Genomic DNA, 18,220 nt, shown 5'->3' on the forward strand with positions numbered 1-18,220 from the left:
GCCTGCCGATACAGGGGACATGGGTTCGTGCACCGGTCCAGGAAGATCCCACGTGCCGCGGAGTGGCTGGGCTCGTGAGCCATGGCCGCTGAGCCTGTGTGTCAGGAGCCTGTGCTCCGCAACGGGAGAGGCCACAACAGTGAAAGGCCCGGGTACCGCCAAAAAAGAAAAAAAAAAAAGAAAAAACAGAAAAAAACATGTGCATAATTTTGTGGGCCCTTGTCGAACATCTTAGAAACTTTCGTCAGCCACCTAGGACAGCCAACCTCTCTATCCTTTCAGCGGCCACATAATCTACTCCAGCCTCCGAAGTGGCTGCCTTGTGTGCCACTTCGAATGCCTCACTGTTACAACTAACACCACAAAAACACGTCTCTGCTCAAAATGCTTTTCCCATAGTTTGGTCTACTGCCTCAAAATAAATTCCCTAAAATGGGAATGACCTGCTATAGCCTGACAAACTGCTGTCTGAAATATCTATAACCACTGAAACTGCCACCAGCCGTATGTAATATGCCCATGGCAACACGTGATCTTAGTTTCTCTTCAGAGGTGTCGATAATCGGGCATTGTTTTCAAGAGCTAAAATTGGAAGTTTTATAACGGTCTTTGGTACAAGAGATTGTTTTCTGGTTGCCTTAATTAGGTCTCCTTATCTCTGGGGAAACCATCCATATTCCCCCCACAGATGTACGTTCACCACTGCATCCCATTCAGCCCCTAAAATGCTCCCTGGACCCTCAGAAGACACAGGATAGGAGCCAGGACTCTCTGCTTCCCTCCTTCCAGGTCTTTCACTAGGATCCTCTTGGGAGGTAAGGATTCTTGCTTGCTTGTTAAAGAGACCATGCTCTTGATTGGATAACATCACCGTTTTTAAAGAGCAGGTGGTGTTTTGGTTGAAGCTGAACTAAATATACTCTTTCTCATTTCTACAAGCAAGTAAACAATTATAAAGAAGAAACGGCATTCCTCTAGTTAGTCTGATTAGTCTATCCAGTTGTTTACCAGATGTCTCAAGAGAGAGATGGAGAATTCTGCTAAGCGTAGCAAAGCAAGCCATGATGAGTGGTAGGCTTCGACAGTACAGAAATCTCAGTCTGCAGACCTCCCAAAATGCATCTGACAGCAGCTTATAGTTACCAGCCTTTTCCCCACTGCTGAGATAAATCCTACGGCTCCTAAGCCATAGGTTTCCATGTGACTTTAACCCTTTAGAGAGATTCCTTAATCTGCAGAAGTGAGTATTACAGCCAAACTGAAGTTGCTCTTAGCCTCCACCAAGTTACTCATGACTCTCCTATTTTTTATTCTTTGAAGCTAGATATCACATTTTTTGGTTTCATCCCTAAAAGTGGAATAGAACTTTATGAAACTTGTACCTTTTCAGAGCACGTTACGCCCTCCTTTCAAATAATTAAATAGATGTAATACATAAATGTATGTAATAAATAGATGTAATATATAAATTCACCATCAAGACACTGACAAAACAGCCAAGTGTCAGGATTATTAAATTCTGAACATTAAATTAATTTTCTGTCTGTAGCTGTGTACATTTAAACAAAAAGGCTGGGCACATATCCTCTTCCTTGCTGGCTTCATTTCTTAAGTTTAAGTATGTAAGCAAATAGGCTTTTCCATGTGTGGAGCTCTGTCCAATTTTGTCCAATTCTGGCAGACTCCCATGTCATTAGCTTTAAGGTTATTTTTAAAACTCACTTAAAAACACACACACACAAATGAACCTATCTACGAAACAGAAAGACTCACAGACATAGAGAACAGGCTTATGGTTGCCAAGGGGGAGTTGGGGAGGGAGAGGGAGGGACTGGGAGGTTTGGGGTTAGTAGATGCAAATTACTACATTTAGAATGGATAAACAACAAGGTCCTACTGTATACACAGGGAACTATATTTGGTATCCTGTGATAAAGCATAATGGAAGAGAATATAAAAAAAGAATGTGTATAACCGAGTCACTTTGCTGTACAGCAGAAATGAACACAGATTGTAAATTAACTATACTTCAATAAAAAAAAGAAACTCATGTGCCTGTATTAATGTTAGTAAAGTGTACTATAGCGGAGCCTGAAGGTGTAAGGAAAAGGCCTTAGGATCACAGCTCATAAGCAGCATGATTATTATAGTGACCCAAAGTTTAAAAAAGCAAGGTAATGCACGTCACTAGTGACATAAGCAAAGAAATGGCTGTGGTTTTGATTCCCTATTGCCCAAAGGGCTTCTTCCAAATCTTTACACTCCCCTCGAGCCCCATCACACCCCTCGCCGCTGGTTCTCCATGAAGCTTATCAGAAAAGAGAATATCGAGTTGGAACTCACACAGATTCCCCTCTAGGGAGCATTTGAAACTTTTACCCCTGGTTACTGGTTTACATTACTGGCTCCATCTCCAGTTCCACCCAGCTCATGCCCCCTCTGCTTTGTTATACCCTATAAAGGTTGTTGTTGTTTTTTTCCAAAAATATGAACTTGGATGTGAATGTAATTGAAATGGGGATAACTGCTCCAGTCCACTGCAGGCTCACCACTTGCTGGTACTTCACACCTGATCGCATCACTAGGCTACTTGTGTAACTCCAAGGGTGCCAGGTAGGCAACCTCTGTTCTAAATCAAGTTTCAGAGTGAACAGTGTCTGTCTGTCAGGTCAATATTCAGCAAGTATGGTGAATGAATGGATGGATGGATGGATGGATGGATAGATATGTAGATACGTAGATATGGGGAAAAACAATGAGAATTAAGAAAGCAAACTGGAAATAATTTCCCTGATAGCTGCTTTAAAGAGCTATCAGCTTTTAAGCTTGTCAATCAAAGTGCAACCAATCTAGAGTTTCCTTTACTTTTCATGCTTAACGGAATTTCCCAGACCGATGAAAGTACAGTCACACCAGCCCACCTACGTCACTGGAACCCAGACTGCTTACCAGAGGTCACCGGGTCCCTGTCACACCAGAGTTACCTCCCTGCATCCCCCACACATGGCAAGGAAGAGCCAACACTCACACCATGAGGAAGATGCCTCCAGTGTTTGAGACGCCGCCTCGTCTGGTTGGGGTGGCATTCTGGTTGTAGCCGTACGTGCCACACAACAAGCCCAGGAAATAAAAAATCACTATGAGGGTCAGTAAACAGCAGACAACCAAGGAACCCAGCCACCTGGTGGAGCAAACACAGTGTTAGCAAACGTAAGAGGTGACATCATCACAACACAAAAGCTGCTAGACCTGGGCTGGAGTGGTTGAAAAACTCTTGGCAATCAAATATCAGATTCCTCCGTTAATTCCTCAGAGGGTGAGAGTGCTGTGAAAAGACCCCTTTTCACCCCTAGTCCTCCAATCCAACCAAGACAGTGTTTATCTTGGTTTCAAAGAGCTCTCAGTGGTCATGGGATTGTCGTTTCTTTCCTTTGCCTTACCTCCACAAGGCCCAGAAGCAGGGTTGACTCAACCTCTCCAAGGCTACCGATAACCATGGCCCTTAAGGTTTGTAAGTTCTTTCAAGGTTCCTGAGGCTGTAAGTGCTTATTATAATGATGATGAGATGTAGACAGATCATGATTAGACAACAGATAAGGAAATTGGGGTCTCCTTCCTCTGGTCTTTTATCTAAAATGTTTTGTGGTTGCAGGAATATTTGGGGGCGGTGGGGATTGAATTGTGTTCCTTACTGAGCCAGGCACTCTATGTGATGAGTGCATTGAATATTTTAGAATTCTAGGAGCATCCTAAATCAAATGCCTGCAGAATGCAAGTCTCGATTTTGTAATGGTCCTGTGAGACGTTTCAGGAGAATGGATCCTCAATTAGGTCTTACTGGCATTCCCGGAATGTACATCAAACTTTTCCAGCAACCCAGGAGCATTCAAGGGTAGAAATGCTTCCCAACCTTTAAAACACTATAAAACAAACTGTCACTACAGTTTTTCATTCAACTAAGAACAAACTCGTGTAAAATAGTTAGCTAGTGGGACGCAGCAGCATAGCACAGGGAGATCAGCTAAGTGCTTTGTAACGACCTAGAGGGGTGAGATAGGGAGGGCGGGATCGAGGCTCAAGAAGGAAGGGATATGGGGATATACGTATTCATAAGGTTGATACACTTTGTTGTACAACAGAAATCAACACAGTATTGTGAAGCAATTATACTCCAATAAAGATCTATATAAAAAAAAAACTCGATAATTAGAATAACCACCTGTACCCATTCTGTGACTTTTTGTTCCAGATACTGAGGACACAAAATTAAATAAGCCATGGAACCTGGCCTCAGAAATCCTTTACCGTTAATGCAAGCCTCATCTGCTTCATTAAATTTCTTTTTAAAATAAACTTATAGTCTCAGGGCAGGGGAAGGTGGAAGGAAGGGGGAGCTGGTATGCAGACAGATCATTGTGCCATTCTTTTCATCTGTGAAAGTCTGACCTCTGAGATTGTAAGTTCATTGGGAAAGGGTCTGTCCTATCTTTGTTCCGACACCTGCTGGGGTGGCCAAGCCACACAGTAGGAAATGGCATATTGATAATTATGGGCATAGTCAGGTGGGAGTTGAAAAATCACTTCACCTCCCTGAGCCTCTAAGAAACAGGATTATAAACAGAACACAACCCAGGAGATTTTTCTGAGTATTAAATGAGATGCCATGTGGACAGCACATGGCAGGCACATTGTGACTCTTCCCTAAAGGCTAGCAATTATTGTTATTATTTTATTATTTATCTTGTGTTCTTGCATAATAAATAACCTGAACAGGAATGGGAGTGTCCAGAATCTCCGTGGCTTTGAGCAGTAGGAATAGTTCCAGTGGGCGGTCGTGGGGCTGAGCCTTTCAGAGGGGAGAGTACGTCTTACACCTCACATGAGCCTGGAAATGCCTCGAGGCTCTAAGTCCTGCCTTGCCCAGCGCTCTTGTCTGAGATCTATGTCCACCATCACCTCCCAAGGCCAAAGCCTACCACTAGCATGTTTCTAAAGGGCAAAGAGCTGGGAACGACAGCAGCTTCACACAATTCGCTGGTTTCAGGGATGCTCTTTCTGTAAGAACCAACCTCTACATATTTCTTTTATAAACCAACAAAAAGAAAACTACGATCCCAATGCCCTTTTTAATTCCTTTTAAGTTTTAAAATCCTGTTACATGCCTTAGATAATTATAACCAAGATTTCGGAAGCCACGGATGACATCAAAACTGCAAATAATTGACTATTTGGCTCAAGAACTTTCAGTCCTCAATTTAAAAAAAAATATGGAATGCTTCATGAATTTGCATGCCATCCTTTCTCAGCAGCCAGGCCAGTCTTCTTGGTATAGTTACAATTTTAGTATACATGCTGCCGAAGTGAACACTTCAATTTTTTTAATGAACATAAACTAGAGTGAATACATACCACACTATGGCCTCTTTGTACAATTTGCTCTCATAAGATTATTCTGGTTATATTGTCAAATTTTTCTCCCGTCCCATAGCAAGTTTCCCTCTTTAGTGTACCTGCTCAAAGGAGGCACTCACCTGTATGAATCGTATTCTTCCAAAGTGGGTAAATGGCGGTGGATGTAATTTTCAGTGTCATTAAGGTAACGAATGAAATTTGACAGCTTATCCTGAATAGGAATATTTTTGCTTATATTTTTGATATCAGAACCAATGGAATCCAACGTCATTTTGACATCTGAAAACAAAGATGCCTCAGTTATGCATTTTCAAACCTAGAGGAGACGAGAAACTTTGTCTCGGAACTCAAGTGAAAAGCTTGAACTGCTTTTAGTTTTTCCCATGTGATTTATGTATGTGTTTAAAATATGAAAAGGTTCTACAACAAGCATGAATGTAGCTAAGCCCATCAAAAAGCAATTACTTAACAAAAGAGCAAGCTATGAGAGCTAACTTAAATGACATGGTGCTGAAATCAAGCCAGAGTTTTCTTCTACTTATTTCACTAAAAAAAGAAAAAAATGGATCAGGTGATTAAAATGCACTGTGTGCCACTACAATGGACCAGGCACTTTTATAAATGTTAACCCATTTCTTATTCCCGTTTCCCTAACAGTGATGCGGAGGCTCATAGGGGTTAGATCACTTGCCCATATGTCTCTTTTTCAGAAAGCACTAGAAATGGGATGAAAACTCGGGTTTATCTAACTGTAAAGCTTCTGTTAAATGATTTTGCAAAAATAATTTAATAATATAACAACTCCTCCATCTACGAAATGGTACTCAGGAACACAGTAATTCTCCACGACCAATTTTTTGAACAAGTGACCCCAGGTGACACTTTTGTTAAAATTTTATTTGACTCATACAAATTGAGACTTGTTAAAGCACACCTGTGTCTCTTACATGCAAAAAGCAATAGTATTCCCAGCGGTCAAATAGTTTCTATTAATCTGTCAGAGAGGAGGTAAGTTCCAGTTTTCTGGACAGTGTCTGACCATCATGGCAGGTCCTGGGATCAAAGCCACCAGGGGTGGGAGCTGTCACGTGGTCCAACACTCACACCTGATCTGAAGGTGGCCTCATCCACTGTGATTCTTGACAGGGACATACCAAAAACATACTAATCGGTTCAAGGTCCACTGATCCTGAAACGCAGATAAATGTCTCTGCAGCAGCAGAAACAAGATTGGCAGGGCTCACAATTCGATCCCAGGACTGCCTGCGAACTTAGGGGAGGTGGTAGCCTCGTCCAAAAGGAAATTACATAACAATGGTGGGAATTTTTTTTCAAAGCCTGTGGTTCACATGGAGAGCTCATAGGAGGAGAGCTCACAGTGGCTCGATGTCTCCTCCAAATGGCTCGTGTGCCACAAGACCCCAGGACCCTCCACAAGGTAACTCTGCAGGTCTCTTTTTTAACCTTGGGAATTCTGGGGGTTTGAGAGATGTGGTATGTAGACGTCCCCTCTCCTACGCACAGTTTCCTCAACTCAGAATCGAGCCCCTTCTGGTTCTCGGGCTGTGCTGCCCTCCTACACTCCACAGCCTTGGTGGGTCTGTAAGGGGCTGGTGCCTTCTTCAGGCCTCCGTTTGGATGTCGCTTCCTCCAGGAAGCCTTCTGCTACCCTCTCCCCACCTCGGATCCCTTGCACACACCTCACCAGGTTCCCAGAGGGTGATAAAGGGCATCTGTATCCATGCCCAGCTGAAGGGTAGGCAGGGGTCGTGCCTTCTTTATCTACCATCCCCAGAGCCCAGCAGTGCCTGGCACACAGTAGGCACTCAAAATATGTGCGCAGGGTAGGACCTAATGCCCAAAACATGGGAGCTAAGGGTTATTGGTTTTGGAAAGACATAAAAACCAGCGCTTGGTCTTCAGTCTGATGGACTGGCACTTGCTGAGATTCAGGAAAACTCTGGCTCGTGTTTATGTGATGACAGTGTGTACACCCGGCCTCGCTCACGCGAACTGCAAGCCTCACTTGGCCAGACTTACAAGGGAGGGCTGCACGTATTGGCAGAAGAGGTCCAGAAAGGGGAAACAAAAAAGTAAACACAGAGATTAGTAAGCAGGTGGTTATCAGATGTACAGCGTGGGTTAGCCCTCAGATGCTAGCATAGGAAAGCGTGAACTCTGTTTTGAATATCTTAATATTTTAAATCAGAAGGGAACCCACAAAACTTCCAAAGCACTATGTAGTAGGATAAAATCCTTTTTACCCAAGTCTTAATGGGTTGAAAGAACAACATTAGGGGAAAAAATAATCAAATACCTCTAACACAACATTTTAAAATTACTTAGTCAACAGATAGAAAGAAGCCCTGAGATGATTTTAAAAAAAGAGACAGAGAGAAGATAGTCTTACATAGCTTCAGAGATGTCTTCCCTTAGCAAACAACCCAGGTTTCTTCCCATTCCTGCATAAAGAACTGTTTATACTGCATTCTTTCTCTGTACATTCACCCCAGATACCATAACCTGAATTCAATGTGATTCCGTCATTTGAGACCAGTGGAACTCTCTCAACTGACAGACCTCAGTTCTGTCTCTCCAAAATTGTAAGCAAGTTTAAGACCCTAAAGTAGCATTACATCAGCCTCCGAGGCATATGAACATTTTCCTAAAGAGACAAAGTAAGTCCCTAGGCAGAGTATTCTTTTTAAAAAATCAATTTTAAGTTCGTTTAGAAAATAAATTCACAGTGAAAACAATCAAAATGTGACCTTCCAAGTCATAAACTATGGCTGTTGTCAGCTCTGATAGCTCCTGATGAAGGCTGCCATCGCAGTGTGGCCCTCGGCCCTGAAGCTTCCAGCCACAGGACGATGGTAGTCAGCGTTTGATAGGATTATTATTTTTTTAAATCGATATCAGTTGGTGAAGGTAGCATAAGTGAAATATTCATTTAGTTTTTAAGGTTTTAGTGAGGGAATATTTTTTTTAAGAGGGAAAAAGAACAATTCTTAACAATACATTTCTTTGTACTAACCAGCCAATTCTTAACAAGAAGAGATACACAATTACTTCCATTTGGGAATCTCACCTGATACGACGTTCACGGTTTCATTTTGCACTATCCCAGGGATAGCATTGAAAGATCTACAGCCCTAAAAAATAATTCAGAATCAATGGATATACAGTGTAAGTAGAAGAGCAGTTCACTAGTATTCATGGTAAGCTTAGAATGGAGCAGAGAAGCAACACTAAAATGTAACCTTCATCTTAAGGCCGAAAGGATCATGATACAGTCATTAAAAGTCTAGAAAAAAACTCCCTTTTAGTGAGGACTTGCCTTAAATTGTATCTGTTGAAGATCATATTAAGAGTTTTTAACTTTTAACTCATGTTAAAAGCTTCCATGTATTTATACCAGTGTTTCTCAACTGGGGGCAATTTTGTCCCCCAGGAGATGTCTGGAGACGTTTTGGTTATCACAGTTGTGTGGGTGCTCTTGGCACTGTGTGGGCACGAGCCGGGGTGCTACTAAATATCCAGCAGGGCACAGGCCCCACCACAAGGAATTATCCAGCCCAAATAGTGCTGAGGTTAAGAAACCCTGATCTGTACAAGGTACCATGTGCAGCTATAAAGTGAATTTCTAAAAATAGAATCTTACTTTCCAGCCCAATCACACAATAAAATTGGAGATCTAGTCTCATAGAAAATAGTAATGCCCTAAAACACAACTTAGAAAGAATACAAATTGTAGTGAGGCTAAAACGAAAACCCAAACAGCCATGCCAAGCTATATCACTTTGGAGCTAAATCCATGACAGGAAAATGTCATTATTTCCAAGCAACTCAACTAATCAGCACAGCCTTTCCTCTGGAAGGGGCTTCATTTGTGTTTCTCACTGTCTGCTGACATACTTAGACATCTGCTAGGGAACACTGAAGTGATTACAACTTCTTATGAACCAAATGTCTATCTCCCCAAAATGCATATGTTGAAATCCTAATCCCCAGTGTGATGTTATTAGGAGATGGGGCCTTTGGAAGGTTGTTAAGTCATGAGCGTGGAGCCCCCATGAACGGGATTAGTGCCCTCTTAAAAGGGACCCCAGAGAGCTCTCTTCACCCTGCGAGGATACAATGAGAAAATGGCTGTCTGCAACCTGGAAAGAGTCCTCATCAAAACCCAACCCTGCTGGCAAACTGATCTTGGACTTTGAGCCTCCAGAAGTATGAGAGATAAATTTCTGTTGTTTATACACCACTTACTCTATGATATTCTTTTATGGCAGTCCAATCTAAGTTACAAAGTTTATAAGATTTATGGTGCCAACAAGTTTCCACTTTAGCCTAGCAACAGCAATGCCATAAAAAGAACATTCATGACTTCTGTTTCCTCAAAGGCAACTAAACCACCCAGCACACTGGTGCTTGTGTTGGTTTGGTACAACTGACCCCTCTACATTTATCTGTGTTTGGACTTGCGGAGGTCACCCATCATAAGAGGTTTAATGGCTGGGAGAGGACTTACAGATCTCCTGGTTCAATTCCCTCATTTGACAAATGAGGTGACATCAGACTGCAAAGACCAGGAGTTTTCAATGACTTGTTTAAGGGGACACTTCCTTTGTTAGTATATGTAGATGAGTGTTTAATAGATATCTGATGACTTTTTTATACCCATGCTAAAAGACAGAGTCAAGAATAAAGCTATTCTCTTCCTTTTAGGCTACTGGGGAAATCACAGTATTCTAGATCAATGTGACCCCTTCCTGTTTTAGGATTTACAGTCTTGTGGCACAATCAAGACATGAAAGCAATAATCAAAGTTGTGAGGAACTTAACAAAGAATATTTGCAATGCTGTAAGAATGTATTAAAAGAGGTTTTGATCTGGTCAAGATGCCCAGGGAAGGCCTCGTTAAGAAAGTGATATATAAAGCTTAAAGTAACTAGTTCCTAGTAGCCCAAGAAGCTGGGCAAAGGAGAGGGAGAAAGAAGAGAGTGCCAGGCAGAGCATATAGCCTGTACACATGAGCAGAAGTGGGAAGAAACAAAATCAACATGGCTGACTCATCGGCAGAGTGGGAGAGCATCTCGTGTCAGAATCAGCATGGGGTCCAGCACTATACCCATCCAATTCTGAGCCCCAGGAAGATGAGATCATGCTTTTCTTTTTATCTCTTATGGTCCTAGCAAGGTGCTTTGCGTACAATAGATGCATAATAAAAAATTCTTGAATGGGAATGAACAAAATTACCTGGAGGATAACATCTATCACCCTTCTTGGCAACTCCTGTCCAGAATTTCACTGCTTTTTTGCTGTTACCTATTTCCTTATGTACTATTCTATTCTTTAAAATAATCTAGTGTATTTTTTTTCCAAAAAACATACCTTTTGGACTAGGCTGGACAAATTTGTTTGAAGAATATCATTAAGGTTACCAATTTGTTCATCCAAAGATGGGAGCTGAAATTTTATAAAACAAGACATAAAGCAAGGTGATTACCCCCCCCCCAAATTATTTGTCATAAAAAAGGGAATCATCTTAAATCCAAGTCCTGAAGTCTCTATATTATAGGGTGTGATCTAAGTTTCCTTTGAACAATAGTGTATTGTCGGAGGAAGACACATTAGCTCAGAATGGACTCTACAAGCAGTAATTTTAGATGTTTGAAGGTCTCTTATTGCAGTCAGCTAAAAATAAGGGCAAGAAATTTAACACAGATTGAATACGTGTGACCTCACAATTTCAGGTACTGAATATTGTTGAATACAGTTGTAAACAACCTTTTAAAAAACATGTTTAAAAGTAATAGTGGTTATATTGGTAAGTGGTCTGGAATAAATTTTTCATTTATAGTGTTATACATGGATTTAACGTGTTCTACCTCTTACCAATTCTGGGACAAATATCATGGGCCTCCTGACACAACGTATCAAGAAGGACACAACATCACTTTTGTGAAATCCCTGATAAATAGGCATAACTCACATCGAATCATAAGGGAACATCAGACAAACCTAAATCGAAGGTCATTCTATATAATAAATGGCCTACAGTCTTAAAAAATGTCAATGTCGCCAAAGAAGAAAGATTGAGAAACTGTTCCAGATTAAAGGAACTAAAGACACATGACAACTAAAGACAATGTGTACTCTAGACTGGACCTTAAACTGGAGAAAAGAAAAGAAAAAAATTTAAAGAGCATTTTTAGAAAAATCGGCAAAATTTGAATGTACACTGTGGATTAGACGGTGGTATTGGGTCAATGTCATATGTCCTAATTTTGGTAATCATAATGGTTATGTAAAGTTAGGAAATGCACTGAAATATTTAAGGGTAAAAGGGCATAATGTCTGCAACTCACTCCAGATGATTGAGAAAAGGACAAAATGCATAGCATTGTACCCATACATACGATAATACAAATAGATGATAGATACATAGATAGATGTATAAAATAATACCATTAAGCAAATGGAGCAAAGTGTTGACAACTGGTGAATCTGGGTAAAAGATGTAAACAGGGCTTCCTTGTACACTAATCTTGCAGATTTTCTGCATGTTTCAAAATCCCATCAAAATTAAAAGTTACCTCAGACACAAGAGGGAGGAGATATGGGGACATATGTTTATGTATAGCTGATTCACTTTGTTATACAGCAGAAAGTAACATACCATTGTAAAGCAATTATACTCCAATAAAGTTGTTAAAAAAAAAGTTACCCCCAAAAGAACTCGATTTCAAACAATTTAAATGCAAGTATAGGTCCTACACTCTGAAAAACTGTTCAATGACAACAAAAGTGATTGTAGTAGATTCAACACAGATGTTGAATGTGAAGTGTTTGAATAAAATTGATTCATGAAATGTGAGTCAGAAAAATCTAGCTGTATTAAAATAGTGTTTTATATAAAGTGCTATGTGTACATATCACTATGTTGATACATTAAAAATCATGAGTAGACATGATTATTTTATCTATATCCCAGAACTTTATATATTCAAGTTGCTCCAAATTCTTTTTGTTTTCTAATCTTCTCTTTGGGAATGTGAAAAATTACCTTATATTTAGGCACCTGTGGTTAATATACTAGGCTTATCATTTAAAAATATATTTTAGGGCTTCCTTGGTGGCGCAGCGGTTGAGAGTCCGCCTGCCGATGAAGGGGACACGGGTTCGTGTCCCGGTCCGGGAGGATCCCACATGCCGCGGAGCGGCTGGGCCCGTGAGCCATGGCCGCTGAGCCTGCGCGTCCCGAGCCTGTGCTCCGCAACGGGAGAGGCCACAGGAGTGGGAGGCCCGCGTACCGCAAAAAAACAAAAATATATATATATATATTTTAATTTTTAAAGGTCTACAAAAATGGCTTTTGCTTCCTTTTTCCTTTTTAAAGCTGAATTCATCACAGATACAGAGAACAAACTAGTGGTTCCCAGTGGGGAGCGGGGAGGGGCAATATCAGGGCTGGGGATTAAGAGGTACAACTATTATGGATAAAATGAGCTACAAGGATACATTGTACAACACAGGGGATATAGCCAATATCTTATAAAATGCACAAACTGTCAAAATAAAATAAAAATTAAAAAAAGAAGAATCTGAACAAAAAAAAAGCTCAATTCTTTCTGATATATTTCATCAAATCGATGGCAGAGAACCCTCAAGGAGTATTTCCCATTATTCCTTCTCTCCTCCTGCAGCCGTTCCAACATGATGGCTAAATAACCTGATGGGTGAGCCCATGCTTAGCCCTCCCCAGCTGTCCCAATGACACTGCCCTGAAGCCAGGTTACCTTCTCACCTGATCAAAATCGATGCTGCCATCCAGAAGGCTTAGAGAGTTCATAATGTTGCTGCAGGTGGTCATTACCGGATGCACAGAGCACATGGGGTCAGTGAGTGCTTGCTCCAGGTTCCCTTTAACGTTACTCAGGCTGTTGCTAAGATTTGCAGATAACTGTCTCATGTCCGTTAAGATACTGTTCACTTCGACCAGGGTTTCTCTGGTCTCTTGGATTTCTGTAGGAACACAGCCCGCTTCAGAACAGAGGCACCCACTGGGCTGGCAAATGGAAAAATCCCTTCTCATCTACAAAAGTACCCTAAAGGAACTTGCGATAACCTTGTAAATGACACTGGAAGGCAACCAGAGGAGCCTGCTGTGAGGGGCAGTCTGAAAGGGGAATACAGGGACATTGATGGCCTACTCCAACCAACTCAGCTTTCCTACCTGGGAGCTCTTTCAAATACGCAAGGGTGAGTACCAAGCTAGGAATGTGACTGGGACTCGTGGGCACAGCATTAACTGGCTAGCACTGGAGCAGAAGCCACAGGAAAAGGTGTCACCGTCCTAACCTTGCCTAGCTTTGAAGAGGTCAGCCCAGACAGGCCAGCCTCTTCAATCCCAAGCAGTTTTAATTCACATAAAAACTGATCACACCCAGGAGGATTTTGGTGATGGATATTCAAAGAGCTGGAAGTAGACACAGCGATGGTTAAGATCACAGGTTTGGATTCAGGCGAGTCTAGGTACAGATCCCAACTTTGCTACTTGCTGTGTAACCGGAAGTCGATTCCTGAACATTCTTTGGCAATGTCTTCATCTGAAAAATGGTGAAACCACCACCATGTTCATCACAAAATGTGGGGATTAGAATGGTCAAATTGAAATTCCTCAATAGCAGTGAGTCCACCTGTTTTATTGTGGAAGTCCCGCAGCCTAGTCCCGCATCCTTATACTAGTTGATCCCTAAAAATTGTTTGCTATCTTGATTTCTCTGGGGTATAGAAATCCATAGTCATGACTTGGGAGGTAGCAAAATACAACTCTTTTCTACAGCGACTTAAAATCACAGCAGTAAAAGACGTGAAACTTAAATTAGACGGCACTGATTTTCTTCTAAGCAAATAAGTCTTCCGGGCTCACAGAACAGATGTCAGGGCATCAGGCCACAATTGCATGTTGCTAGGAAAGTGTAAATGCCCTTAAAAACTGGTTTTCCCAATTTTCCCTGGCAACCACATAAAACTTGGTTCTAAAATCACACACACACACACACACACACACACACACACACACACACACTTTAATGCTTTCCTGTCGTGGTCTCTTGCTGAAAGTATTATGAGGGCTCACCCCAGTTCTACTACCTTCCAGGATCGGACGAAAATTCAAGAGAAAAGATTATTTGAAGCAGACTCCAAGATTTTCTGTTCAGATAAGGTGATAGAATTGGGGATGAAGGGTCATACAGTCCAATCCTGGAAGCCTCCCCAGGTCTCAGAGTAAATCATCAAAACTAGGTTGGGGTGTCATCTTGGATGACATGGGCAATGCCATCTCCTAAGAACAAACGTGCTAAGGCACAGCCTAGAATCACAGGTTCCCCTAGTAACCAGGAGATGACCCAACCAGCCTCCTAATTTACAGATGAGTAAACTGAGGTCCTGAGAGGTGAAAGAGTTTGCCAAAGGTGCTATAGCAAGGCAGCAGAAGAACTACTATCTAAACAGTATTTGAGATAATAATAATAATAATAACAAAGATTTTATCAAAGAGTCACTCTGGAGCTCAGTTTCTCATCTTTTCCACCTACCTCCCAGGATTATCAGCAAAGCATGGAGTTAGTACCCAGCTCATATTAGAGGCTCAATAAATATCTGCCACAGGGAAACAAGAATCAAAGAACACAGCTGCAACTAGAAACACACAACAGAACGCAAAAGAGCATCGCAAAATATAACTCACATCACACACCTCACAGTTTAATGTTCTGTGGTTTACCGCTCATTGCATTTTCCACTTTGACTTCAAGATGAGTTATTTTAAGGCAAGAAACAAACAAACAAACAACAGCAACAACAAAGAATGATGGATGATAAAACGAGTTGATGGCCCAGAAAACATGTGTCCATTTAGGCACCGTGTACAGACATTCTAGGTTATGGGTGCTATGCTATCATGTCCCAAGAAGGACTCAGAAGTAATACATTTTTTTATTTTCCCAAGGCTTCAAAGCATTTTTTTAAAATGTCTACTGGGTTATAACTCTGGGGGTCATTCCAAGCCTACTAAGATCACATATATTATGTATCTGGAGTCAGTGGAAAGATATTTTAGATTCTCAATGTTAGCTAATTAACATTTTACTAGTTCATAGAACATTTCCTTTATAGGTCCTAGCCTGCAGCTCAAATATGATTTGCACAAATCCATTTGCATATTTCTGCTTTCTCCAAAGGCCACCAGACACATAAGGTTGCAAAGGATTTTTAGCAAAAAACTTGCCAAAGCAGTTTATTGAGTACATTTTAAGAAGCTCTGGCAACATCAGAGGCTAAAGTTTAACTTATTCAGGCTGGCTTTAAAAAAAAAACAAACATATATATATATATATATATATATAAAACACTTCAATAATACAGGAAGCACTGAAAAGAAAAAAAAATCTGTTTTAATCGACTTTAATCCAGCTAGAATTGTAATGCAAACATTAAAAACTGGGCAAACCATGGGGCAAAAAGTAAAGGTACATGCCAAGCACGCTGCACCATTTTGCACAGCATTTGTCTTCACATAATTTGGGAGCTGGAAGGGATCTTGGCCAACCATCACTCCAAGGCACTGACTTGACAGGGATCTGGGGTGCAGAGATGCCTGGCGTCATCCTGTGGTCACACCAGCTCTTGCACTCCAGATTCCCAACTGTTCTTTCAAAGTTACACTGCGCTGTGTTTGCTGTGGATGGCCCGGAAGCACCCTACACCTTAACACTCCCAAATGTACCCAAATACCATCTGGAATGGTCCAGGCAGCACAGACCTTATAATCAGACCAGGGTCTGGATCCCAACTCCGCCACTTCCCCGCTACCTCATCTGGGACAAGTTACATGAACTCTAAGCCTCACTCTCTTGAGTTGGTAAAGTGGAGGTAACCATACTCACCCCACAGAGCTGTTGTGAGCACCCACTGACATGGCGCAGGAAAAGTACCTGCTATATAGCGTTGCCACAGGGCAGGGCCTCAACACTCAATAGCTTTCTAACTTTTACTTCATGGCTGATCAATTCTACAATCACTTGCTTTGTTGGACTTGGTTGGCTGGCATCTCAGAAGCCATGTCACCCCTCCCCTATGGTGCAGCAGAGTCTGGGTAACACGGGTCCCACCCTCAGCTTAAGGAGTGGGCCTTGACTGCCCCCAGGCAACCCATTTCCCCTATGTAGCACTGCAAGGGGAGTTTGCATTAGAACGATGCAGACACTGTAGAGAACAGCTAGATGGAAAGAATCTCACCACTAGATCAAGCCTCACCTGAAGCTAGTTTCAGTTGCATGAGACAACAGTCCACTTAGTTGAAAACGACACAGAGATTTGTCTGTATGAATCAGGTAAATGACACATGATTACTCGAAAGATGTTTATAAGAGAGTAAGAGAGATGACAGGAGAGATTTGATTGTAAAAGGTCAGAGGGTCAGCCCAAATGATGATGAATCCATCAGTGAAGTGTAAACACTTGAAGTTATAATGAGGGGACCCAGAAGATCATTAGCAAGAGGGATGCCGAGGGCAGTGGAGAGGGTAGGTTTTGCGTGGCTATTAGACATGAGTGATTAAGACTCAAGGTGAAGCAATGAGGAGCCACCAAGGTGTCCACCTCTCCTCATAGTTTTGTTCTGGCCAATTAAGTGATATTTCCTGCTAAGACACAGGGCTGGGCGAAGTGGGGGGGTGAGGGGGAGAGAAGATGGGCAGCTATGGAAGGAAACGTCTCCGGGGAAAAAGTCTGGGCTTCATCTTCATTCCTGTGGCAGAAATGCTCAAACAGCAAGTGACAAAGTAATCGCTGAAGACTGTTCATTCAACTCTAGGACAGCCTGGAGCTCCTTGTTTCTGATATAATCAGTTACCTGGACAAACCTGAACTATCTGAGGTTCTTAAACTGGGGTCTGTGCACAGACTCAAAGGGATTTGTGAACTTGGAAGAAAAAAAACCAAACCAAACCAAACCCACATCTTCATTTCCACTAGCCCCTCCAGTTACACTTTAGCCTTTGATTCTCTTACGAAAGTAGACAGTGAATCTCTGTCAGTGCCTCTGTCACTGAAGAAATCAGAAATATTTTCATTTAATATTCAGTGTTTGCTGATATCGGCAGTATCGTGTCTGCTCATCACTACTTTGAAATTACGGTAGTTACCAGAACCTCCACTATATACTATTAGTTAACGGGCTTAATAAACAAGCACATGGTGCTCCATTGCAAATTCACGTTTTTAGTAGTTTGATATTTCAACCTGACACCCTACTTATGTAGGGTGTCATTTTATGACTAATGCCACTTAATTTTCAATAAAGGACAATAACACACGGTTTGGGGGCCATCTGTCGGCCATGATGACAAAGAGTTCATTTCGTGTCGTAAATGGGGTTATTGGAGGAAAGAAATGTAACACTCAGTTGTAAGAAAATGTACTAATTAACAGGAATAAGAGGTTACACTCCTTGGACACTGAGCTCTTTATCTAAAACAATGCCCCTTATTAGTCCATTGTGTTACCATTTTTGTGCAGTTTTTCTTTCACTCATTATTTTTTGTTTCCATAGTGGGCCATCTTTCAGTTTTTAAAGATTACCGTATTTCCCTGATTCACTGCCTCCTTCTGCTTTCTTTTTTACATTTTAACTTTAGTGAAATGAGCATGCAATCAATTTTGCATTTAATGTGGTACTTTTCCTCTTTTCCCCAAAAAAGACATTAATTAATCCAAAGGTCTATACAATATATGCTGCCTT

General features: G+C 41.5%; 1 protein-coding gene and 1 non-coding gene across 5 annotated transcripts in view; both read right to left on the reverse strand.

Annotated features, from left to right (window-relative positions):
* Window positions 1-18,220, reverse strand: part of PROM1 (prominin 1) — a 94,718-nt gene that overhangs the window by 20,730 nt on the left and 55,768 nt on the right. For 3 of the 4 annotated variants that reach the window (XM_073805086.1, XM_033856880.2, XM_073805088.1), the window contains 5 exons: window positions 13,220-13,437; window positions 10,804-10,878; window positions 8,501-8,564; window positions 5,532-5,691; window positions 3,029-3,181 (listed from right to left, as the gene is read on the reverse strand). In XM_073805086.1, coding sequence (XP_073661187.1) covers window positions 3,029-3,181; window positions 5,532-5,691; window positions 8,501-8,564; window positions 10,804-10,878; window positions 13,220-13,437 — 670 coding nt within the window. The remainder of the gene's footprint in view (window positions 1-3,028; window positions 3,182-5,531; window positions 5,692-8,500; window positions 8,565-10,803; window positions 10,879-13,219; window positions 13,438-18,220) is intronic. The other variant, XM_073805087.1, reaches the window with a different exon arrangement.
* Window positions 5,262-5,368, reverse strand: LOC117312534 (U6 spliceosomal RNA). The gene has a single exon (XR_004526854.1). It is a non-coding gene; the product is annotated as a U6 spliceosomal RNA (small nuclear RNA).

Source organism: Tursiops truncatus, chromosome 5 (genome assembly GCF_011762595.2).
Source record: "Tursiops truncatus isolate mTurTru1 chromosome 5, mTurTru1.mat.Y, whole genome shotgun sequence".
NCBI classification, from domain to species: Eukaryota; Metazoa; Chordata; class Mammalia; order Artiodactyla; family Delphinidae; genus Tursiops; species Tursiops truncatus.